The 26381-nt window shown below is 38.6% G+C and overlaps 1 protein-coding gene across 2 annotated transcripts; it reads right to left on the reverse strand.

Annotated features, from left to right (window-relative positions):
• Positions 1-423: 423 nt before the first annotated feature.
• On the reverse strand, positions 424-26050 carry LOC131691760 (lipase 3-like). Of its 2 annotated transcripts, XM_058978388.1 has the most exons (6): positions 25816-26050; positions 25340-25701; positions 2811-3057; positions 2510-2750; positions 1346-1491; positions 424-694 (listed from the first exon to the last, which is right to left on the reverse strand). In XM_058978388.1, exons 1-6 carry the CDS (start codon positions 25987-25989, stop codon positions 542-544), a joined length of 1323 nt encoding a protein of 440 aa, XP_058834371.1. In that variant the 5' UTR covers positions 25990-26050; the 3' UTR covers positions 424-541. The 2 variants fall into 2 exon arrangements, with proteins under 2 accessions (XP_058834371.1, XP_058834372.1); XM_058978389.1 differs by lacking the exon at positions 2510-2750 and having other exon boundaries at positions 2891-3057.
• Positions 26051-26381: the final 331 nt, after the last annotated feature.

A 26381-nucleotide genomic window follows, 5' to 3' on the forward strand; every position in this document is an offset into this window, starting at 1 on the left:
ATGACAGTCATAGCCTCGAAAAGTAAACATCCACATCATGAAATAACCCAAACAAATCTTAACACAACACGTTATCGTTTCCATCTTTATCCCTTAATTTTGTATTGAAAAATATTGACAACCTCAATTAGGTACAGCAAATGTTTCCATCTTTTTATTCTGCATCATGGGCAAAATTTCAACCATCGAGCTGTCAAATTTAACTATCGCTCTGTCAATTTTACCCATGCTCCAGAGTAGGGTTATTTTGCAAATAACTTTCGAAGTGTCAGATTTTAACTAAAAGTTAAAAATTTCACCAAATGGTTCACAGCCTTAGTCAATCTCAGTAGCGCACTAATTTTCTTTAGATTTATATCATCGTCTGCGGGTACCCCATTAACGGATATTTGAAAGAAAATAACTTGACTGTTTTGGCGTAATTTATTGCTCTCATTAAGTTGACAGCTCATGCAGGTTGAGAACAAAACAAATAAATCAAAACAGACTGCCAAATCATTTACTAGATCTAAGAATTGAGGCAGTTTTTTGCTGTTTTGGGTCAAATATTTGTGCAATTTTTCATCGATTCTAGTATTTTGCTGTACACATTTACGTAGATCTGCGTGTTGTAAATAAAATCCATGTGAGTCCAGCCAGGTATCTCGTTGAAGGTAGCCACGTTCGGTAGAGAGCGAATCAACTTCTTGAAATCCTTGAAAAATAGTTAGATAATGTAGTCTTGTTCAGTAAGGGGCCCTTCTCCTGGGTTTGGCGGAAAATCAAGCAATATTTGAGAACTTTTTGTGGAAAAATGAAAAGACATACGAACTTCTACTTTCGTTATGAATCGATAGTAAAAATATGACTTTTTTTCGAAAATTCAAAATGGCGGTTTCAAAATGGCGGATCTCGGCGATCTGTGCGCGAAACATCGTTTTGAAAAAAAAAAAACAATTTTATAGACGTTAATGAAAATAAGTGAAAAAGACAAATTTCACTTTTTTCTTTAACGTCTATAAAATTGATTTTTGCCATCAAAATTTAATGAAATTAGAAATGGAAAGTCATAGGAAATTGTATCTTTTTCTCATTTCAATTATACTCATTTCTCATTTCAGTGAACTACGAGAGGCCATACACTTGACAAAGTAGGACGATGTTTCGCTCGCTGAGGCCGCCGAGATCCGCCATTTTGAAGCCCCCATTTTGAATTAAAAAAAAACATTTGTTTGTATGTCTTCTCATTTTGCCACAAAAAATTTTCAAATATTGCACGATTTTTCGCCGAATCCAGGAGAAGGTACCCTTAAGTAGGGTTACTTGCCGTTGATTTTTTGGCAATTAACTGTATGCAACCATTTACCTTAGAGGAACTGAAGAAGTCTTTTGTACCGTAGAACAATGTGAAGGGAATAGTCACTTTCGACAGATCGTAATATGGAGGTTTTCCCTGCTTGTATCGCTGGAAATTTTCGACGAAGTTTTTGTAATCGAATTGTTGAAATTTTCCTAGAACAAAATACAATTATGTATTCCAATTTCGTTTAATTTAAACAAGATAGCAAAAACCGTAATTTTAAATGTAAAAAGTGAGATGGGATGGATTCAGTTCTCACTGAAAGCGGTTTAGTGTGATAGTGGCTATGATCAAGCGGCGTCTATCATGCATCGTTTTTTTATAAAAATGGTTGCTGTTTACATCATAATTCAAACCATGTTTCTCTTCAAAATATGAATATATACCCTGGGATTTGTCCAATTCGACCAAAAAACTCTCAAAATGTTCTCTACTGTACTTGTTTTGCAAAATCATGAAGTTTGACATGCCGCAATATGGGTTTTTATAACGGTTGAAAAGTGCCCTCTTTGCCGGAGGAACTAGGTTCCCAGAATACCCTGGGTTGTGGTCAATTCGACCAGAAAAACCCTCAAAATATCCTCTAATGCACTTGTTTTGTAAAATCATGAAGTTTGACATGCCGCAAGGTGGGTATTATAACCGGTCGAAAAGTGTCCTTTTTGCCGGAGGAACCAGGTTCCCAGAATTTCCTGGAATGTTGACAAATCGACCAAAAAATCTTCAAAATGTCCTCTAGTGCAAAACAAAATCATGAAGTTTGGTACGCCGCAAGACGGGTTTTATAACCGGTTGAAAATTGTCCTCTTTTACGGAGGAACCAGGTTCCCGGAGTACCCTGGTGTGTGGCCATTTCGACCAAAAACCCTCAGAATGGTTTGTAATGTATTTGTATTACAAAATCGAAGTTTTATGTGTCGCAAAATGGGTTTGAAAACAGGTATGAGTGTTCTTCGTTTTTCCAGTATACTCAACAATATGTCCGGACCTACGGTCATTTCCGAAAACATGGTCTTGGTTCCTAAAACTAGATAAATTTTGTGATCGTTTCTAAAAAACCGTATCAAGTTTGGTTAAAACGCGGCTGAGTACCATTATTTTGAAATTCAATATTTTTAATGAAACGGGGGTTGGGAACATAAGAGTTAAGATGGCGAAGTAGGAACCCACTTGTCTCCATTAGTTGTCCGTAGTGAATCAGTTGCTTGGTTGAAATTCCAGTTACTAAGTTGTCCATCAACCCGGGAAGCAGTAGCTTCGCCTGCTCGGAGGAGTATCCGAAGATGGTTGTCAGTAAGTCGAAACACATTGCACCGGTAAATACCGCTTCCGAGCAGACCGTGCTCCCCAAGAATTTCAAAACTTTCTCCGACGGGGTCAATTCGAAGATGTTGAGCGACTTCAGGGTGAGCTGAAAATTGTGGTTTTTTTTTACCAATGAACAAAATCAACAGTGACGGTAAATAGTAACCCAGAGCTGATCGTTGAATTTTGCTAGTTGTTGGGCAACTGCAATATTTCCGTTTCCCAAGAACACCAACGGGGCCATACCGGTAACGGCGATGATTTTCCGGTTGTAGGCTGGTTTTTCAGAAAGTAATGCCAGCATTGCAGTCACACCTTGATTGTGACCAATGTAGAATAGCTTGCGCTGCTTCGTATGCAGCAGGATGTAATCAATCATTGCCGGTAGGTCGTTGATTCCAATTTCATGCCAGCTGTAATTAGAAAAAGGGATATTTTGAACGGTTGTAGTATTTGTATTTCTTTGTAACTATAACTAATAGTAAAGGGTGTCCCACATTAAATTGCACCACGCTAAAAACGCTGTAGAAAATTACCTAGTGGATCGATCTTTTTCAAACTATCAGAGAATAAAATATAAACCATTATTAAGCTATTGGTATATTTATTTCATTCAACTTAAATACCATAACCGCACGCTCGCACCTTACGCTAAACTCCACTCATTGGGTTCTGTACAACATCTGGCTGCAGCTTCTTATGTACGGAAACCTATTTTTTCTTTATGTCTTCTTCAGATTTGACCTCCTTGGGATGCTTCCGTTGTGCCTGCTTCATAATTGCCCAGTATATTTCGATAGGCCTTAGTTCCGGTGCGTTGGGGGCCCATGTCCTTGGGTACAAAAGTGAAGTTGGCTTCGTGCCACTTCACGACAACATTTGAATAATGTTACGAAGCTAGATCCAGCCAGAAGATTACAGGGCCTTAGTGTTGCTTCAACAGAGGAAGAAAACACTTCTGTAAACACTGCTTGAGGAAGATCTCTTCGTTCACAGTCTCGGTAGTCATAAACTTTGAAAGTTTCTACTTCCTTACTTCTTCCGGAACATCAAACTAGTACTGGGCGGTGAAGAACAGTAGCCCCGGAAGCTTCCAGACGTCTGACTTGACGTAAGTCACATCATCCATGATGAGACAATGAGACTTCGTCACGAACAGTTTCTAGGCCCGTAACTGTCCCACCGTATTTAGCTGTTCGTCATGATTTGGAGCCTTCTGACCTTTATACGTATGCAGTCCCTCGCGGTCCTTGGCTCTCTGAACGAAAGACTTGGGCAGATTCAAGCTTTTGACCACATCCCGAAGCATTAGGATTCCGCTTAAACGCTTTTACTACACGCTTGTAATCCTGATCACTAAGAGAACATCGATTCTGGTCGCATTTTTTTTTCATTCGATGCGCAGAGTTTGGTAGCAACGTTTAATCACACGGCTCACAGTTGACTGCACGATTCCGAGTTGTTTTCCGATGTCCCGATGAGAGTTGTGGATTTTCTAGGTGCTTGCGCAAAATCAATTTGCAATCAATTTTTCCAATTTTCGAAAAACTCACAGCGATAAAAATACAGTGTAAACAATACACTCAAAACTACTTCTACTCAAATTTCCAAGAGAAAATACCCAATGGGTTATTTTCTACAGCGTTTTTCCCGTGATGCAATTTGATGTGGGACAGCCTTTAATTCATGATTTTCATTGATTGAAAATGTTTTTGGCGCATCTATGGACGGTGATGGATGAAATGGGCTTGGCTGATTCCCGCTAGTTTATGAAACGATGGCAGTAGGATGTTCCGTGCAAGATTTAACTACGGTCTTCAAATATCTCAACATTGATGTGTATGAGCTTGACAAACCAATCGCAAATTTGTTAACGCACAGTACAGCAACATGTTTATATTTTGTTTGGGCTTATTTCAAAATATTTGCAAACTACCAAGTCATGGAAAAACCTCTGAAAGGTTTGAGTCAACCAAAGTTTTGATTCAAGTTTACAATACAAACTCTTTTTGAATGAAAATAAATCCATTGTAATAAAAGAAATTGCAGAATAAAACCATACTGATGCTGCACTTCAAAATATAAAACAGCGTAAGCCTGAGCAAAGATATAAAATACAGGAATACCTCGATAGTATGTAGTCAAGAGTGTACGTATATTTTGCTTCGAAAGTGTACACGCTTACGGACAATGAAGTTCTTTGGTTTTGCCTTTCTCCTATAGAATGTCTGTGTGTGGTGCGTATTAGGGTGGGACAAAAAATAGAATCCAGCTCCGAGCAACTTTTCAGATACCATTTGGGTCCTAGAACAACTGTGCAAATTCTTAGCTCGATCCCTGAAACTATATTTTTGCGCCCACTGTTTAAAGTTTACATGGGATTTTGCATGGAAAAACTAACTTTCACAAAATAATTCCTTCGGAAGTCGCCTATTGCTTCCTAAAAATAAATCGTTATGTGGCCTGACGCTTGAGAAAAAAGTTATTAAGCAGAAACCGATTGATGCTCTGACGATTGATAAAATATTCATTTTTTCTAGCACCACTGCTGTTGGTTTTCCAATTCTATGCAATTTTGTTTTGATCTTCTCTTCATGTGTTTAAATTACTTATCTATGCTGTTTGCCACTTCGCAAGCGTTTTGTGGGATAAATTGGGGCTTCTTTTGTACATAATAAGAGAAAGTTAAAAATTTTGTGTATAATTCGACCGTCAGCAGCAGTGATGCTATGAAAAGTGAAAATTTCATCGATCTTCAGGGCATCAATCGGTTTTTTCTTAATAAATTTTTCCACAAGCATCAGATCGTTTCGTGGTCTTCTAGACTTCGTTTCCTTGACAAATTTCCCCATACGAAATCCCATGTAAACTTTAAACCATGGGCGCAAAAATATAGTTTCACCGATCGAACTAAAAATTTACAGAGTTGTTCTGGGAGCTAAATGGGACCCAAAAAGTTACTCGGAGCGAAATTTTATTTTTTTTTCATATAACCATGTCCCACTCTAGTGCGTATGTATGTGTGTGTATGTATGTATGTGACCAAAAATATGCACATCGGTTACTCGGAGAAGGCTGAACCGATTTCATCAAACTTAATCTCAACGTTACCATAGGCTGCTATTGAATTTCATTACATTCCCAGTTCCGGTTCCGGAGTTACGGGTTTAAGGGTGCGGACACACAGCAAATTCACATTTTTGCCTTTCTCCTATAGAAAGGTTATGCAATCACTCTGAAAATCGACATCGTCAACTTAATCCCGGCCAATTTTTGACTTGCATAGGTTTTCTGTATTTTGAAAAATTTGGTTTGAAATGATTTTTAGTTGAGAAACTAATTTAAAATTTCTTAACAAGTTGGAAATTGTTGGCGGGATCCAAACCCTCCTCCTGAATCCGCCGCTGGTTTAAAGTGTTTCAGCTTCAACACATAGCAACTCAAGTACGTAACTGTCGATTCATTGTACGTATGTGTAAATCGCACTGAATATCTAATAGACATTTCCACCATTATATTAAACATAACCAGCCATGGAATCGTAGTTTGGATAAATGAGAAAGGCACGATTGCACCACTAGGTGGATTAAAACGGGTTTTTTATGCATACTAAAGAATATAACAATTACTACAAACATCCGTCCTACAATCAGAGTTACAAATATTCACAGTTCCTTGAATGAAAATTCATCACATTAGACTGCCCTCGTCTCCAATACATATTTATTGCTTGCTCCTGAAGCTGAGTCAGGTCCCAACACCACCATTTTGACAGCAGGTGGGGTTATAACCTGGCTCAGTTTCACCATAAGCAAAAACAGCATTTGTGTGGCTACCGAAAACGCCAAATGAAGCAACCACGAAAAATCAACTCCTGTTTTTGCCTTTCTCCTACAGAAAGGCTATGCAATCGCTCTGAAAATCGACTTTGTAACTGAGGCCCGGAGGGCTGAGTTTCTTGTACCATTCGACTCAGTTCGTCGAGTTTGGCAAATGTATGTGTGTGTGCGTATATATGTGTGTGTATATGTATGTATGTGACCAAAAATATGCACATCGGTTACTCGGAGATGGCCGAAACGATTTTCTCAAACTTAGTCTCAAATGAAAGGTACAACGTTCAAATATTGAATTTCACTCAATTCTAACCTCCGATTCCGGAGTTACGGGTTGAAGAGTGCGACCACACCGCAAATTCCCATATAAACTGAAATGAAAAATTCTCAAAGGGGGAAGTAACGGAAAATTTTAAAATCAAATTTGTATTCTTGATGCCAAGTGACTTTAAAATGCATGCAACGTTGAGATTTGATGTAGCATCGAAAGAAATTTTTTTTAACGAAAATGGACTTTGGTACATTTTTGCCTTTCTCATATAGAAAGGTTATGCAATCACTCTAAAAATCGTCAATCATCCCGGCCCGCAGGGAGTATGCAGTGAGTGGTTGCTAAATTAAAACTAGTTTAAAATTTTTTAACAAGTTGAAAATTTCCGGCAGGGCCCGGACCTCCCGAATCTTCCTCCTTAATCCGACGCTGGTTTCAAGCGATGTTTCAGTATCGATACATAGTATCTCAAGATCGTGGCTGTCAATCCATTGTATGTATGTGCAAATCGTACTGAAATTGAGCGACCGAAAATAAAAGTCGCAAGGATAGAACATACTTTGCAAAACCCGTTTCAAATATATTAGAATATAAAAAACGAAAATAAACTTAAAGCATAAAAATCGGCCTGGGGCCTTTTTTTTGCAAGAGTCGGATAAAAAACCATCAGTAAAAAAACCAGAAAGAAATATATCCGATTCTTACAAAATAGTTTTTGTTAGCCGACTTTTAATCTTGAACATCAAGATATACGGTTGCTCCTACGAGCGCTTTCTTTATTTTAAAACGATTTTCATACTGGAGGTTCATCTCCTCCGAGTTTTATGGGCGAAAACTTTTTAAGCGATTCTTATGCTGAAGGATTTCTGTCCGATTTTTATTCTTGAAGTTTATTTCCGATTTTTATATTGTAATATGTTTGAAACGGGTTTAGCGAAGCATGCACTGATAATATAAATTCGTAAATATAATGAAATCGATCATACAATACACTCATTCATTCGTCGTTTTCTGCAACGAAGTATTTTCGTGCATTCTAAATAGTAGGTTTCGTTCATTTAATGAACAAGAATGACCGCTTGGTGAACGAAATCTTTCGTAAATTTTAAACGTTTAATGTATACTGCACGAATGTTATCGTTGATAACGACATTATTTTTCGTGGACGCAAAGAAATGTTTTGTTTATTTTAATAAACGTGTGTGTATATTACGAACGATTTCGTTGGTCGCACGAATTAATTTCGTTTACCTTAGAAAAGTGTTCGTATTTATTATTCTCTTATTGTTTTCAGTCGATCTTTTGGGATCGATGTTTGACAACATAGATTTTTTTTATTTAAAAAAATCGGTGCGGCCAAATCGATTTTATTGTGGTACGAAGAAATGGCCGCTTGATGAACGAAAGTTTTCGTAAATTTTACTTATTTAGTTTACATTGCACGAATGTAATCGTTGATAACGACATTATTTTTCGTGAACGAAACGAAATGTTTCGTGTATTTTAATAAATGTTTATGTGTATGATGAACGATTTCGTTGGTCGCACGATTTCGTTTCGTTCATCTTAGGAAAGTTTTCGTATTCATTAGCATATTATTTTTTCAATCGATATTTTCGGATCGATGATTGACAACAACTAAAAGGATCGATCTGGCAAAATCAATTTTAATTCAACCTGCTCCCTTCTATTGAGGACTAAAACGATTGTGGTGTGAAGTAATGGCCGCTTGATGAACGAAAGCTTTTGTAAATTTTACATATTTAGTGTACATTACTTGAATGTTATTGTTGAAAACGGCATTATTTTTCGGGAATGAAACGAAATGTTTCGTTTATTTTAATAAACAGTTGTGTAAACTACAAACGATTTAGTTGGTCGCACGAATTCATTTTGTACATCCTAGAAAAGTTTTCGTATTATTAGCCTCTTATTGTTTTCAGTCAATCATTTTCGATCGATGTTTGACAACATCGATTTTTTTATTTAAAAATATCGATGTGGCCAAATCGATTTTACTGTGATACGAAGAAATGGTCGCTTGATGAACGAAAGTATTCGTAAATTTTACTAATTTAGTTTACATTGCACGAATGTAATCGTTGATAACGACATTATTTTTCGTGAACGAAACGAAGTGTTTCGTGTATTTTAATAAACGTTTATGTATATTACAAACGATTTCGTTTGTCGCATTCGATGTTTTAGGATCAATGTTTGACAGCACCGATTTTTTATTAATTGAAAAGATCGATCTGGCAAATTCGATTCTATTTCAACCTGCATTATTGAGTACTAGAAAGATTGTGGTGTGAAGAAATGAACGCTTGATGAACAAAAGTTTTAGTAACTTTTACTTATCTAGTGTACATGGCACGAATGTTATCGTTATCATTATTTTTCGTGAATGAAATGAAATCATTCGTTTATTTCAATAAATGTTTGTGTATATTACGAACGACTTCGTTGGTCGCACGAATTCATTTCGTTCATCTTAGAAAAGTTTTCGTATTTATTGTCTTCTTATTTTTTCATTCGATCTTTTGGGATCGATTTTTGACAACACCGATTTTTTTAGTTAAAAAAACAGATCTGGCAAAATCGATTTTATTGTGATATGAAGAAATGGTCGGTTGATGAACGACAGTTTTCGTGAATTTTACTTATTTAGTGTACATTGGACGAATGTTGTCGTTAAAAACGACATTAATTTTCGTGAATGAAACGAAATGTTTTGTTTATTTTAATAAACGTCTATGTATATTACGAACAATTCCGTTGGTCGTGCGAATTCATTTCGTTTATCTAAGAGAAGTTTTTGTATTTAATAGCATATTCTTTTGACATTTCTCCGGCAGAGAAAAACTCAAACTTATTCATACAAAACCATCGAGCAGTTTGCGATGGCTCAACTGAATCCGTACTGCTCCAGATTCTGGATCAACTAGAAGCGGAAGAGGTTGAGAAAATCTTCCTGAAACCGGCGGACACGGATACGGCTACTAAATAGTCAGACCGAGACCGTCGCGATCATCAACAATTATATGTCATATAGCAACAATGATTCCATATTGAAGTTCTGTTGACGTTGACGGTTCGACGAATGGTGCTCGTAAATATTATAAAGATATTCGTATATAGCAGCGAACAATTCGTTTGCCGAACGAAGCTGTTTCGTAATAAGCCAACGAAAGTCGTCTCGTGGTCTTCACGAAAAACTCGTAACAAAAAATAAATGTGTTTCAATAGAACTACGAACGATTCATTATATGTTCGAAAAATTCGTATATTTTATGAAAATTATCTGTACGAAACTAATTACGATTTACGAATATATTCTATCAATGTGTTCGATCCTTGCGACTTTTATTTTCGGTCGCTCATATGTAATATACATTTTCACCATTGTATTGAACATAACTAGCCATGGAATCGTAGTCTGGATAAATGAGAAAGGCACAATAGCACCACTAGGAGGATTAAAACAGTTTTTTTATTTTGGGCAAGCGTCGAGTTGAGACGAGAACGTAATATGATTATTAATCATATTACGTTTTAATTGATTAATAACGAGGATAACATTTTACGAATGTGGAGAGAAATTTATGAAAAATGGCGTTTTCCATTCGACTCTAGCAGGTCCTGATCGATTTTGATGTTCAAAAACAGTAATTTAAGGTCAAGATAGCATCATTTTGAAACCGCCAATTTTGAAGGTTTAGTATCTTCAATAAGTTTCACAAATGTTCAACAGCACTTCATTTGATAAAGTATTTTGACGTTATATCGTCCAAGAAGTATTTATGGCGAATTTACTCAGGTTGATATTCATGACTACAATAAAGTTTAAACAAATTCGCCTAAGACACGAACTCTGTTACTATTTTCTGAAAAATTAATTCTGCATAATTTTAAAACTTCAAAAATTATGGTTTCGGAATTATACCGTTTGGACAGTAAGTTCGATTTTCACCAAATCCTGAATCCGAATTTCTGGCTACGCCGCTGACTTCAAGTAAGTAGAAACAAAGTCGTTCTACACTCGTTTACAAGAAACTTTTTCGAATACTGAATATCTATTATAATACATTGAAAATCCGATTTTATCAGCTTCATATGAACATATGTTTGATGGGCTCTAGCAGACGAACAAGACTGAATTCGAGTACATTCTTTCTTCATCATGATTTCCTTATCATGAAGATGGAAATATGCAAAATTAAAAAGTTCATCTTTTAAAATTTTACGCTAGAAAACCCCTTTAAAAGAAATTCATATTAAATAATCAGAAATAGTTATCAGACTACATCAAGGAACGGGAAGAATATTTTAACAGCTTCAGTTTATTGTAAAGAAAAAGAAAATTGCCCCATTTAGTCCATGTACCCATTTTGTCAACCTAAAATACACCATGAGACTGATAAAAACGGGTCTTTATTGTATGTATTATTCACTGTGTCCCACATTAATAGGTACATTCCATTTTTTGGGATTTTTTTTTATTGCATCGAACTACAACAATTTTTAGGTAGTTTTCAGGTAGGTAGTTAACTCGCCGGGCAAATGGCTCTGAATGAGACCCGCTGGTGCCTTGAGACGATTTCGCTAGATTTTCAGAGCACTGTGCACCCAGTGCATTAACGCAAGTGACTGAAGGTTATCGAAAAGTTTCGTGAAAATGAAAATTCCAGTAGTGATGATGATTTTCCCAAACGGTTTCGGTTTCGAGAGGTTTTTATTTGTTCTTTGGCATTAGGACTAGCGATAATAATTTAAATCAAGGATACTACTGGGAAGGCACTTTTAGAAAAAGTCGATGTCGAAGTAAAGTTTGAACTATGCACGCATGCACTTCAGAGGTAGCGTGATATCAGGAGCTGCGACTTCATTTCATTCGATTCAAAAAAAATTTCGATTTTTTTGGCTCAGCACAATATATAACCCCTTAAGGAAAAGTCAGTTTTCCCACCAAAATGCATTGTTTGAGGAATTTAGATATTTTATTAACAGAGCATTAGTAATAATTAGTTTGTATGCCTAGTTTATAGGCCATTTTTTCCTTTTCCCATTGAATTGGTTTGAGATTTCTAGCACTGATGTTGCCCTATGCTGATTTAAGCGATTCTCTGAGTCCTGCCACTATCCCATATAGTATGTGTTATCAAAAACATCGCGAAATATCAAGTTTTAAATATTCTTAATCGATTTGAAATCCGAAGAGAGTGACATGAGTTATAAGAAGTGTTTCATCACACTGTTAGGAGGATTAAAAGCGTTTTTTCTTATTAAATTTATTTCTGAAAAAATGTCGGGGGAGGCTTTAATCCCCCTCTGGATACGTACCTGCCTTTAACAGCAACACCTCTTCCGGGTAGAGGTGGTATATTCTATAGTGATTTATGCACTCATAACCTCTTTTACATTAGGTGTTCTACCATCGTATCATATGCTGTAACCTCTGCTGCTTCTCGTTTGAATGGGGAAAGGAAAAACAAGTGTGTTCTCTTGATATGTGGTCTTCAATTCAATGGCTGTTTTTGAAGTAGAATACTTCTAACGTTTCAATATGGGGACCCGTTTCAAAAATTTCAGTTGAGAAATTTTCCCAGATTTGAAATGCGAATATCTTCCGTTCTACTGGACGAAATCGCAATATTTTTGCACTATCTGATCGGAAATTTGTGCACGTATTTCGTATTAAATTTCGGAATTACTGCGACTACTATAAATAAACCAAAACAAGGATTTTCAGAAAACAGCGAGGAAAATGCGCAATTTGCCAGCATATCCCACGCAGAGCCGTCAAAAAGGAGCATGTAAGCGTTTCATTACATACGGGAATGTTATATATACAGGTCACGCGAGCTTGTTTTGTATCAGTGGGTGCTCGCTTACCACACGAGCAACATGCTCGTCCGGACGGTACAATGAGCGGTATCATGTTTGCGTTCCCGTACCAAGCGTCATCGCAAGGTTCTTCGTGATAAAATGCAGGGAATCACCAAATCCGCCATTCGGCGTCTGGCTCGTCGTGGTGGTGTAAAATGCATCTTCGATTTAATCTACGAATGATGATGGTGTGCAAGAAATGTCATCCGAGATGCCGTGACCTACACTGAACACGCCAAGCGCAAAACGGCAATGAATGTTGTCTATACTCTGAAGCGGCAGGGACGCACTTTGTATGGATTTGAAAGTTGAAAAGGTAGAACTCACTTGTATCATTATAAAAAAGGCCCTTTTCAGGGCCACCAAAATCATTTCAAAGAATAAGTTTGCATTTTCTGTTTCATGGACTGTTTCTCCCTGGAGAGCAATTTATGTTAAACCCTAAATTATGATTTATTTCAGTACGCAAATTGCAAATATGGTCAGAAACAAACTGGAGTGAAGTGGAAAACATTTTTACTAAGCGCATTCAAAAAAGGTTTCAATTCTCAAACATTTTACCAAGGTGTCGTATTACATTACTCTCTTTACCCTGAGTGTTCGATAATCTCCGTAGTGGAAACACAATTTCAATTTTGTTCTTTATCAAAAATATGTGGTCGGCCAACAAAGCTACGAAGAACACATATTGAGGAAAACACAAAAAAGGACGAGCTTACTTTGTGCTGTAGTCAGGTATAAAAACTCAGCATGCTGTTGCTCACGCTCAGTTCGTTTCCAGCATCAGCATACAGCAGTTCGTTTGCAGCATCGCCGGCAAAATTCAAACCGCCGTCCGTTTGCTGCTGTCAGAAGAGTTGGCCAAGCACGCCGTCTTCGATGAAACCAAAACTGTTACCATATACACCAGCACCAAGTAAATTTCGAACACTGCCCAAACAAAAGGCCCTTTTCAAGGCCATCAATTTATCGACAAAGAATGAAATTGAAGTTTTGTTATTACAAGCATCAGCTTGTCAAGAGCGTTGGATGGTAAGTGAGCCACTTGTGAACAATACCGTCGCTTTCACGAGAATGGCACAAAATCAAAAGTTATTTGTGATTTATAGACAGTTTAGTGTAATGATTCAATTTACACAAATCGAACGTTTTCTAACGTTTCGATATAGGTGCTCCGTTTCAAAATTTTCGGCCAGAATGCTGCCTGTTTTTTCAAACGTGAAAATCTGCTGTTGTATTGAATGAAAATCTTGGATTTTTGCGCTGATTGGAAATAGTTGTGACTAATTCTGTAGAATGTACAATTACTGAAAATAACAGATTTTGTGAAAGCAGTGGTTGGTCCATACAATTCGATTCTAAGCGAGCCAGACTAGTTTTCGTTGGAAGGTCCACCTCTGACAATAGAAGTAAACTATTTTATTTTGAATTCAACTACAACTTCCTTGAAAACAGCACAGTTAAAAAACTTTTGGGAAAAACGCGCAGACCTAAATTTTCCACTATAATGGAAACTGCCTGTGCCCCGCCGCACAGCATCATCAAGATTGATAGTAATTCAAGCCGGGAGGAAAGAGGTTGTAAGGCAATGGAAAACGAAAATTTCATTTATATCTTACTGGAATATAATTGGCTGGTCCTGAAAAGAACTTGTTGGTTTGTGGTTTATTTTGGGTCACAATTTAGGCCTGCTCGATTGCTGATAGCTGTGAATTTCTCGCAGGGCGACAGTTTCTGTTTAGTAGTGATGAGGCTTCCTAACGCCAACCGTGACTGGGGTACTTTTACACGACCTTCGTTGCTTACTGTTTGCGGGGAGGCTTTCCTCTGGTGGACTTACGAGCGGTTTGTTTGGTACGGGCCATTTATCAACAAAGAATCGAATTGAAGTTTTGTTATTACAAGCATCCGAAAGTAGCTTGCCAAGAGCGTTCGATGGCGAGTGAGCTACTTGTGAACAATATCGTCGATTTCACGTATTTCACAAAAGAAAAAGTTATCATTTGTTTGTTTGTTTACAGTTTCGTGTTTACTAGGCGCATTCAAAAAAGGTTTCAGTTCTCAAACATTTTACCAAGGTGCCGTATTACATTACTCTTTTTACCCTGAGTGTTTGATAACCTCCGTATTGAAAACACAATTTCAATTTTGTTCTTTATCAAAAATATGTGGTCGACCAACGAAGGGGTGGAGCTACGAAAAACACATATTGAGGACAACACAAAAAAGGACGAGCTTACATTGTGCTGTAGTCAGGTATAAAAACTTAGCATGCTGTTGTTCACGATCATCAGATCATTCTTCGTCTATCTTTCGCGCAGTTCGGACGTGTTTAAACTCGTTACAAGTTTGTTTAGTTCGTTGCATTGCGTTATTCGCAATCGGATTACCAGTCCCGTGCGATGGGGGGAAAATCGCGCTCTAGATCCAAGGTGGATACAGAAAGTGCCAAAAGGCAGAAGCAAAACGACGAGGACGCTGCTAAGCGGCTGCTCGGCAAAAATAAGTACGCCAGCTTGCCGGTCGACGACGCTGGGAATAAAATAGAAACGAAGGAGAAAATGCCGCCTTTCTACCTAAAGGGGTTTCCACCTACATTGAGGACGGATTTGAACACGCTCATCAGTCATGGGCTCAAAGCGACTATCCGTCTCTGCACTGACGGGTATAAAATCACCGTTCCCGCGCTGAACCACTACAAGGCAGTTGAAAATTACCTACAGCAAGTGAAAGCACAATATTTTACGCACGATATTGCATCCAGCAAGCCGCTGAAAGTCGTCATACGTGGTCTTCCGGACATGCTGGAGGATGAATTGAAGGTGGCCTTGACAGAGGCTAAACTAAAACCAGTGGCCATACACAAAATGAAGCGGCATAATAAAGAAGCTAAGTACCGTGATCAGCTGTATCTGGTCCATCTTGAACGAGGTTCCATCGCTTTGGGTGAGCTGAAACAAATTAAGTACCTCTTCCATATAGTGGTTGAGTGGGAACGATATAAACCAGCTCATCGCGAAGTGACACAGTGTTCCAATTATCTCAATTTTGGACACGGTGCGAAAAACTGCCACCTGGAAAGCCGTTGTGCAAAATGTGGCGAAAAGCATGCATCAGACAGCTGCATTGAGGTGGACTCAAAAGCGCCACCATCGTGTGTTAATTGTGAGGAAGCTCACTCATCAACAAGTCGGTCGTGCCCAAAACGTGCGGCATTTATAGAATTCCGCAAAAAAGTTAACCAACCTAGACAACATCAGAAGAAGAATAAACCTTCTTTTGATCTGAACTCGATTCCAGTTTTTCCACCACTACCGTTGCCCGGTCAGCAGAAAAAGGGAAACACAGCGCCTACTGTTCCTAACGCTCCCCCACCCGGCTTCTGGGGGCACCAAACCAGTTTCGTACAACCAGAAATTCCACCAAATACTGGACCAGCCTTAGATGGACTAACGCAGGTGATCAACCAACTGTCAACTTTAGTGACCGATATGCAGAAAATGATGATGCAAATGATGCATTTCTTCATGAAGTTTAACATTCAACCTCAACATCCTTAACTGGAACGCCAACTCCGTGGCGAAGAAAAAGCTGGAACTCATCGATTTCCTGCAGAACAATTCAATCGACATCGCATGCATTACTGAAACACATCTGAAGCCGGACGTTAATTTCAGTTTACCTCATCATTCCGTTATCAGACTGGACCGTATTAGTGCACAAAAGGGTGGTGGCGTAGCCATTGCTATTAAGAAAGGAGTCGAATTCAGAATGTTGCCGAACTTTCGTCTATCTATTATCGAAGCTGTTGGGATTGAGCTGCTCTCGCCTGATGGTCCCATTACAATTATCGCCGTCTACTGTCCAGTGCAGTCCAAAAAGTCAGACAGCAGTGCAGTGTGCCTTAAGAACGACATCCATATGAGTGAAGCCATGTCAAGTGATCCTCGAATTTTTCGCAAAATCACCGATCTTCATGAGGTATAATTTATTGTATAGGGATTATGGTGATTAGCTTTTGGTATAAATATTTCGTTACAATTCCTTTTTTTCTTTAAGATATTAACCCTTAAACTTTATTGCATGATAAAATTGAAAATTTTGTATCTCAAAAACTACTGAAGATAATTCAATGAATTTTTGCACACTTATGGAATGATATTTGCACTATCTAATAAAAATGTTTTTGGTTTATAATTGTGTAAATAACGGTACTTTGCATCTATTTAAAGTTTTCAGTTGCATTTCTTCTTGTGTTCTTCACGCTAAAAATTTTCAAAACTTATGTCAAATTATGCGAAAATCTTTTACCTTCAATAATCTGTATTTATAATTTTTCATTTTTGTTCCTATCGAGAGTTATAGAGGATTTTGTAACTGTGCGCTGTTACAACGCATGGCTCATTTTGATGCAACCCGCGAGAACGTACCTATTGGCAATGCCGCACGTCGCAACGTCCTAATGCGCATCGCTTTGAAGGAGCGTATCTCATGTTCAAAAATGGCATCTCTGAGATTAAAGCAAAAAGACAAGCTTTTCTTTATGGATAATTGAAAGTGAATTTTTTCTGAGTAATTTGCATGCTCTTTAGCGTTGTTATATTGTTCAAGAGTTATTTAATTTTCTGTCACTCAGTACCTCGGACAAGTGCGCTCGGTTATTGCATGCCGATGAGCAAAGTTGAGCAGTGGGCATGTTTTAATCTGCGTTAGCATATTTTTCACAAATTGACATACTTCACCACGTTTTATTTTCACTTGGTTCTGTCTAAGAGGTAGATTGTGAATCTTTTCTTAAATCCACATAGCGCCTTTTCAGCCATGCGTCATCGGGTCGTGCGTTAAATTACGCGCTCATTTAATTTGCATCAGTGCGAGTGAGAAAACGTTTTGACGTTTGTTTTTGTTTCGATCGCACTTGGGTGTTTCCCATATAGAGAGAACTGGACGAAATGCTATATTATCTCAAGATATACAATATTTGCTCAAAAAAACATTCAATTGATTTATGTTATAAATATGGGTCGATCACACGAATGATGTATTCCGTTAAAAAAAATTCATAAATATGTTCGTCGTATCTTGTTTTTATGGCATCCATGTGGAGTGATAAATTTAAAAATTATATTGGTCAACACATGTGTAGCATATGTCGTAATGGGCGCAAAAAATACAACGAAAATAAATATGGACATGAACAAAACACAATTTTCCTTAAATTTTCGATTTTACATCCAATGTTTATAGTAATGGGTTCCTCTATAACGCGTTTAAAATATAGGAAAATTTACGCGTTTAATTTTTCTTCTTATAGTGTTTGCCAAAGTAATGGAACTGGAATATTCGATGACTCAACAGGTACATGCGGAAAACTGTAACGAGGATTTTGAAATAAAGATCGTTGATGAATAATTGAAATTCGACAAAAATAAATAATATCGTACCAGAACTTGGAGAACCACCAATCAACAGAATTAACAGAAGCAATAGTGATAAAAAACCCCAACATTGCGATTGAACAACAGATTTTACGTAAACTTTTTTCAAAAGACACATCGTTGTTCACTGGGTGAAAATAAAAACGTGAAATAAAATGCTGTTGGCATAAGATTTTCCACTTTCATATAGTAATATTGTAGACTAAAAAAGAATTTGGATATAACGTAGATGTATTTTGACTAACAAAAGTGTTTTTAAAGATGTTAATCGTTAGTAGCGTTAAATTATAATAATAAAAAATATATTTAACAACTATAATTTTCGTTGTGCACTTCAGTCAAAAAAATTTAACGCATCTCAAAATATCCGGAAAAAAATTACCTTCGATAATTCGTATTGAAAAGTTTGCCCTTTTGCGCTAATCGAGAGATATGGTTTCTTTTAGTCATGCGATGCGCACTTCCTACACGATGCGCTTTCTGACGTAGTGACGTGCGACGTTGCCAATATGAACGTTCTCGCGGGCTGCATCAAAGTGGGCCGTGCGTTGAAACAGCGCACTGTTACAAAATCCTCCATAACTCTCGATAGGAACAAAAATGAAAAATTATAAATACAGATTATTGAAGGTGAAAGATTGCCGCATAACTTAACATACGTTTTGAAAATTTTTAGCGTGAAGAACACAAGAAAAAATACAATTGAAAATTTTAAATAGATGCAAAGTACCGTTATTCACGCAATTATAAAGTAAAAATATTTTTATAAGATAGTGCAAATATCATGCCATAAGTGTGCAAAAATTCATTGAATTATCTTCAGTAGTTTTTGAGATATAAAATTTTCAATTTTATCATGCAATAAAGTTTAAGGGTTAATATCTTAAAGAAAAAAAGGAATTGTAACGAAATATTAATACCAAAAGCTATTCACCATAATCCCTATACAATAAAATATACCTTAAGAAGATCGGTGATTTTGCGAAAAAATCGAGGATCACTTGACATGGCTTTACTCATATGCTGACTCGCCGTAAGGGAAAATTCGTCATCGCCGGCGATCTCAACGCTCGGCACTCGTTGTGGGGCAATATGAAGTCCAACAATAATGGTACTGTACTAGCAGAGGATCTTCAAACAGGATACTATGTGGTGGCTGAACCAGACTCGCCAACTTTCTTCTCATCAGCTTGTGTCGGATCTACTCTCGACATCGCTCTCACCAATGTTGCGGAATGCTGCTCTGTGCCCCGTGCTTTAACCGAATTGTCTTCAGACCACCTGCCGGTGGTATTCGAGTTGGACCACGCAAATAATCAACGTCAGCAGCATCGACGGCGCAACTACCATCGAGCGGACTGGGCTCAGCTCCAGCAGTTTCTCGAGGACCGGACAGCAGAAAACCCGGCATTGTCGACGACGGAAGAAATCGACGGTGTGTTACAAGTGCTTTCGAATGACATCAGCGAGGCGGAACAGCGTTTCATCCCATCTACTCCGGTGACAAGTAAGTTCGTTAATCTTGACGATGAAACAAAGAGAATAATTTCGCTTAGAAACTGTGTTCGGCGACAGTTCCAAAGGACACAGAACTTAGCTAGGAAAGTGCTTTACAAAAAATTAAATAAAATCATTGCCATCCGCGTACAAAAGATTAGAAATAGACAATTTTCAAAAGATTTAAAGAACCTACCGAATTACTCTAGGCCCTTCTGGCGATTAACAAAAATACTTAAAAACAAGCCAAAACCAATCCCACCGCTAAAAATAGCTAACGAATTGCTGGTAACATCTTCTGAGAAGGCAAACACAATTTCTCGACATTTTATGGCGTCACATAATCTGGGACGAGATATGGTCAGCACGATGGAAGCGTCTGTATTTGACAGCGTTTTTCAGCTTGCAACTACACCGAGTGAGTTTCCCGAGGAGCAAAAGATAACCGCTTATGAACTGGCGAACACTATCAAAACCACCAGAAACATGAAGGCGCCAGGCTTCGATGGCATTTTCAACATTGTTGTGAAAAACTTGGGACCAAAAGTGAAAGCACTCCTGGTGAACGTGTTCAACCGCTGCCTAGAACTTGGTCACTACCCCTCTGCGTGGAAAAGATCCAAAGTTGTGCCCATTCCAAAACCAGGTAAAGACCCGACAAACCCGTCAAATTACCGTCCGATCAGTTTGCTCTCCTCGCTCAGCAAACTGTTCGAGAAGTTGATATACACCAGACTCCTCGCGTATTCTGAGTCGAACGATCTACTGCCAGCAGAGCAATTTGGGTTCCGACGTGGACACTCAACGATAGATCAGCTTAAGCGGGTCTCGAATTCGATCATCAAAGCCAAAGCGGTCTCGAAAACAACGGTAATAGCTTTTCTAGACATAGAAAAGGCGTTTGATAACGTCTGGCACGACGGTTTGGTGCACAAGCTGCTTCAATTTCGATTCCCAACCTACCTGGTGAAGATTATTTCGAATTATCTTGAGGGTAGATCTTCTCAAGTCTGCGTGAATAGTGCACTGTCTGTACCGTACGAGATACCGGCCGGTGTCCCCCAGGGCAGCATTTTAGGGCCCATATTGTACAATCTATATACATCAGATATTCCTCCCTTGCCTGGAGGTGGCACGCTATCACTTTTTGCTGACGACTCGGCAATTAGCTACACGGGTCGTGTAATTAACACCCTGGTATCGAAGCTTCAAGATGGACTTGATGCATACATAAAGTATCTCACCGATTGGAAAATATGTGTGAATGCTAGCAAAACACAAACGATCGTATTTCCACATCGCAACACGGACCGTCTGAAGCCGACATCGAAGATCAAAGTCCTGAACGCAGAAATTGAGTGGTCACCTGAAGCGCGCTATCTCGGGCTCATTTTCGACAGCAAACTTATTTACCGAGCTCATGTGAAAGACAGAATAACTAAGGGCACAGTGATGCTCAAGCGGTTATACCCGATCATCAATCGCCGATCCAAAATGTCCACCGTCAACAAACTGGCTGTTTACAGGCAGATTGTTGCACCCATGTTGGAGTATGGGTCTCCAATATGGCGAGGATGTGCTAGAACTCACCGCAAGAGATTACAGGTATTACAAAACAAATATCTTAAGATGATCCTGAATCTGCCCCCGCGCACACGTACAGCCGAGGTACATCGACTGGCCAATCTGGATTCCATAAACAATAGACTGGATTTACTTGCAAATCAACACCAATCAAGGGCTATTTTGTCCGAATTTGAAGAAATAAGAAATTTGTACCCATAAACTTTGTAAATAGTAGGATTAAGTAGGTTAGGATAATTAAATAATTAAATTAAATGTAAAAACATTAAAATGTAAACAAGGCTTAGGTCACACAGAACAATCAGCTGAAAGCTTTCCAAAACTAACCGAAGAATGAAAAACCTATGTTGTACCACTTACTCTGTAAAAATAATTGCCAAAGAAAAACTGAATAAAAATTGAAGTTTCATCATCATCATGTTCACGATCAGTTCGTTTGCAGCATCAGCATGCAGCAGTTTGTTTGCAGCATCTCCCGCAAAATTCAAACCGCCGTCCGTTTGCTGCTGCTAGAAAGTTAGCCAATCACGCCGTCTTCGATGGCACCAAAACTATTACCATATACACCAGCTCCAAGTAAATTCCGAACACTGCCCAAACAAAAGGCCCTTTTCAGGGCCATCAATTTATCGACAAAGAATGAAATTGAAATTTTGTTATTACAAGCATCAGAAAGTGGCTTGCCAAGGGCGTTGGATGGTAAGTGAGCCACTTGTGAACAATACCGTCGCTTTCAAGTAGAATGGCACAAAATAAAAAAGTTATTTGTGTGATTTGTAGACAGGTTAGTGTAATGATTCAATTTACAAAAATCGAACGTTTTCTAACGTTTCGATATAGGTGCTCCGTTTCGGCCAGAATGTTGCCTGTTTTTCTAAAAGTGAAAATCTGCTATTGTACTGAATGAAAATCTTCGATTTTTGCGCTGATTGGAAATAGTTGCGACTAGTTGTGTAGAATGTTCAATTACTGAAAATAACAGATTTTGTGAAAGCAGTGGTTGGTCCATACAATTCGATTCAGAGCGAGCCAGACTAGTTTTCGTTGGAAGGGCCATCTCTGACAATAGAAATAAACTATTTTATTTTGAATTCAACTACAACTTCCTTGAAAACGCACAGCTAAAAAACTTTTGGGAAAAACGCGCAAACCTAAATTTTCCACTATAATAAAAACTAGTGCCCCCGCCGCACAGCATCATCAAGATTGATAGTTATTCAAGCCGGGTGGAAAGGGGGAGGGAGGTTGTAAGGCAATGGAAAATTTCATTTATAATAATAATACTTTATAATTGGCTGGTCCTGAAAAGAACTTGTTGGTTTGTGGTTTATTTTGGGTCACAATTTAGGCCCGCTCGATTTCTGATAGCTGTGAATTTTTTGCAGGGCGCCTGTTTCTGTTCGGTAGCGATGAGGCTTCTTACCGCCAACCGTGACTGGGGCACTTTTACACGGCCTTCGTTGCCAACCAGCCCCCTGTCAAGGACGACGTCTCTGTACAGCCAGCATCACTGCCATGAAAGGCAAAACATTGATTTTGAACCGAATGATTAGAAGCTGTATTTAGTTACAAAATGTCAATTAAATTAAATTATTAAATCATCCCACAAGATGCAAAACGTCGTGTGGAATGCTTGAATATCGAGCATAGTGCCGAACATAATTCTTTGTTTGGGGCTTTATAGCTATAACACCCCATACATGTCGGTCGCTGTCAAACTCCATATGATGGTATAGGGTTGCCAGGGGGCTGTTGCCAACTGCTTGCGGGGAGCCATTCCTCCGGTGGACTTACAAGCGGTTTGTTTGGTACAGGCCATGTAGCGAAAAATGCTGATCTGCTACTTCTCTGATGCCGGTAGTAGGACGACGGTCAAACGCTCGTTTGCGTGCCTTCATTCATAAAAGTTCACAATATTTTCAAAGAATGTTGCAAATTGTCAACTTGATAATTCCAAAAATACTCCAAATAAACTATGAATGTGCTAAAGTCGACAAAGTCGCATAGAAATTGCTTACTCCAGAGCAGAATTTACCGGTCTAAAGTGTATTCTACTTCACTCCGGTTATGTCTCTGACATTACCCACCCATCTTTTTTTTGGTTCGATTCTTGCACGAAGCGAACGTTCAACAACGAATCGATCGAATCAAGAAGGCCCGACGGAAGCGATCATAATTAGAGGTGCGTGCCACGCCGCCGCCGCACAACGCCGCCACACCGCGCCGCCGATCATAATTATTGATTCATATTTTTTATCAACAACTAACAATATATTTTCCTACATATTTAGTACACTCAAGTTTTTTTTTACGCGATTTTTTTTGCGCGGTATTTTTTTACGCGGTTTTTTTTACGCGGATTTTGAAATTTACGCGGTTTTCATTTACGCGGATTCTGAAATTTACGCGGTTTTCATTTACGCGGATTTTGAAATTTACGCGGTTTTCATTTACGCGGTTTTTGAAATTTACGCGGTTTTCATTTACGCGGATTTTGGAATTTACGCGGTATCCATCAATGAGGTTCCCTTTATCGCGGATTCTTAAATTTAAGTGGTCTTCATTTACGCGGATTTTGAAATTTACACGGTTTTCATTTACGCGGATTTTGAAATTTACGCGGTTTTCATTTACGCGGATTTTGAAATTTACGCGGTTTTCATTTACGCGGATTTTGAAATTTACGCGGTTTTCATTTACGCGGTTTTCATTTACGCGGCTCGTATCCCCCGCGTAAAAAAAAACCTGAGTGTACAATAAATATAATTGTACGATATTCAATTGAACGAGTCACGCATTTTTTAATGAAAATTTCATCCCATTCAGCGCGATGCACATCGTGTTCAGTAGTTTCAAAAAATAGCTTCGATTTTACAACTCTGCCTACAACGCCGAATTTGCGAGTTTGTAACATACAGAGCCGTATTCGATTACGCTCTAGGACGCCCATTTTCGCTGCCACCGATTTCGTTACTACCGCTGAAGGCGATTGCACCCATTCGACTCCAATGTTCGCAATAAATGTCGCACGGTATGCATGAATCAGGAACTTATACGGGCTAAGCTATGGCACCCTTTGTCGTTCAATGTGAAAAATAAGAACACAAAAAATATGTGCCGCTCAGATTAGTAGAATTAAACAGACAAAGTGATGAAAAAAGCTACGAAGGTGCTCTTCCAGAACACGTAAAGGCATTTTTCTTGACCAGAATGGAGCGCAGAATGGTCAACATGCCTTGCTGGATGGTAATTAATTTATTGTAATTTATTTAATTTGCCTCCGAACGACCTTCGGTCCTAGCGCTAGGAGTCGGAAGTGTACGCTTATGTACCTAGAAATATCTAGCGTGAACGTGAACAGGACGTGCGCTCATTTAGATGCAATAATGTGAAATTAAGTGCAGAAATAATTTCGCACGAAAAGGAAATCTGGTTCTTTCCTTGCCGACCGGATGCAGCCACGTCGTGCTGCTGGAGAAGTACGCTTATCATGCTAATGAATCAGCTACTTTGTGAGTACGTGGCTCCCTTGGTGAATTGAATTGTTTTGAAAATCGTAAAATGCGGCAATGGTTCAAAGCGGGTGAGATTACGCGCTTTAACCCTCTGCTGTCCAACCCCGCTTTTTAGCGGGTTACATGAAATTTTGCATTTTGAAATAACTATGTTGGATACATTCAACGTAGAAAGTTGAAAGTTTGAGCAAAACGAGAAAAACCTATTTTGTGTGTGGCAGTGTAATTTTGTTAAAAATTGTTTATGGTTTTTTAAAATTTTGGAGAAAATTAAAAAAAAAATGTTGCTAGATTGTAGTACTCCTCACCAGCTGTAAAATTATGTGGTAAACGATGCGGAAATAGAAGATATTTGCAAAAAAATTTCACTCGTAAAATGGCCATGTTGGACATGTTTTGAGGGTTAAATGAAAAATCCGTAGCTTTCGTGAGCTGGCGGTATATTTTTCGGCTTTCTCATTACAAACACAAGGTACAATAGCATTTTTAAGCAAAACAAAAATTTGGGTAGCAGAGGGTTAATTTTAATTATTTAAATCGGAATATTGCTAGATACTGGAAAAGTCTCTATTGAGAATATATTCAATGATGCCTACTGACTACACCACCGGGCCAAACCATTTAATAAAAGCTGTGAATTGAAAATCATTTACACAGCTACTCACCTGAAATCCCAGAACGCGGCAGATTTTGGGTTTAGATTAAGATTTTTCCGTGAAAAACGTGTCCCACGGGCGTTCCCCAACCAAACATCGTATCCGGCATCGGCGAGAATGAATGCGAGTCCATTTTCCGGCCCAGTAACAACGAAATCTGCTGCCGTGGAAAACATACCGTGCATTAGCAGAACGACTCCGCGAAAAGTAGCAACATCGTTATCAGTTGGGGATTCGCTCTCTACTTTGTCATCGTCGGTGTCTTCCTCGAGGGCTGGATCCGGAATACGATGCAGCTTGAGGATATAGGAATCCTTCGTCACGACCACGTGCACATTTGCCGGGTAATCTGCTGCTTGAATTGTATCCATCTGTAGAGAAAAATTTAGAAGCTGCATTGAAACTAATTGTGCCACGTTCGCCTGTGACACCAGAGGGCCATAACTCGAAGATTTAAATCTATTCTCCGCACGAGCAAATTTTACCACTAAATCCCGCTCGTAGTCGGACGACAACCGCCGGATTCTCCTGGCCCGGGGCTCGAAGGTCTCGTTAGCCAATAAACGGCCATCATCGCCACTCTCCGAAACACCACAGCTGGTTTCGGTACGGATAAAGCTCGGTATTACAATTAAAACTAATTGCGGAATAACTTTCATCGCACATGGACTGTAAATTTTCGGTTGCCTGCTTAGTCGGTAGAGCTTCCGCCGAACTCACAGAGTTCAATCTGGAACGACAATAGTAAATGACCGAACGAGTGAATCGATTTTAGTACTACCTTATAGTCACGGGCTTCGCGTGGAATGGACTGTCCGTGTCCAATAATTATCCAGACTATTGCGCGATGTGCTCTAACTTTTGCCTACCTGTACCGGGGCAAGCGGAAGTGTTGTTTGGTTTTGGAAATGCAGACTATACCAAAAGAATCTTTGTTAACGTTAACTGATTTTATTCATGTTTAAAATCATCAATCGAAAAATGTGCACTTGCCCTGGAGAGCTTTGCATGTGCACATTTTGGAATCTAATGTAGTCAAAGCACCTCAGCA

The sequence above is a fragment of the Topomyia yanbarensis genome, chromosome 3, assembly GCF_030247195.1.
Source record: "Topomyia yanbarensis strain Yona2022 chromosome 3, ASM3024719v1, whole genome shotgun sequence".
Lineage (NCBI taxonomy): Eukaryota > Metazoa > Arthropoda > Insecta > Diptera > Culicidae > Topomyia > Topomyia yanbarensis.

Bases quoted from the DNA above. Each gene is read 5' to 3' on its own strand.
- LOC131691760 (XM_058978388.1), bottom strand. From the start codon at position 25,989: ATGAAAGTTATTCCGCAATTAGTTTTAATTGTAATACCGAGCTTTATC. The intron at 3,058-25,339 runs GTGAGTAGCTGT...TTCTAATTACAG, and splicing joins GCCGCGTTCTGGGATTTCAG to CTGGCATGAAATTGGAATCA. The intron at 1,492-2,509 runs GTGGGTTCCTAC...ATTTTGTTCTAG, and splicing joins CGGACAACTAATGGAGACAA to GAAAATTTCAACAATTCGAT.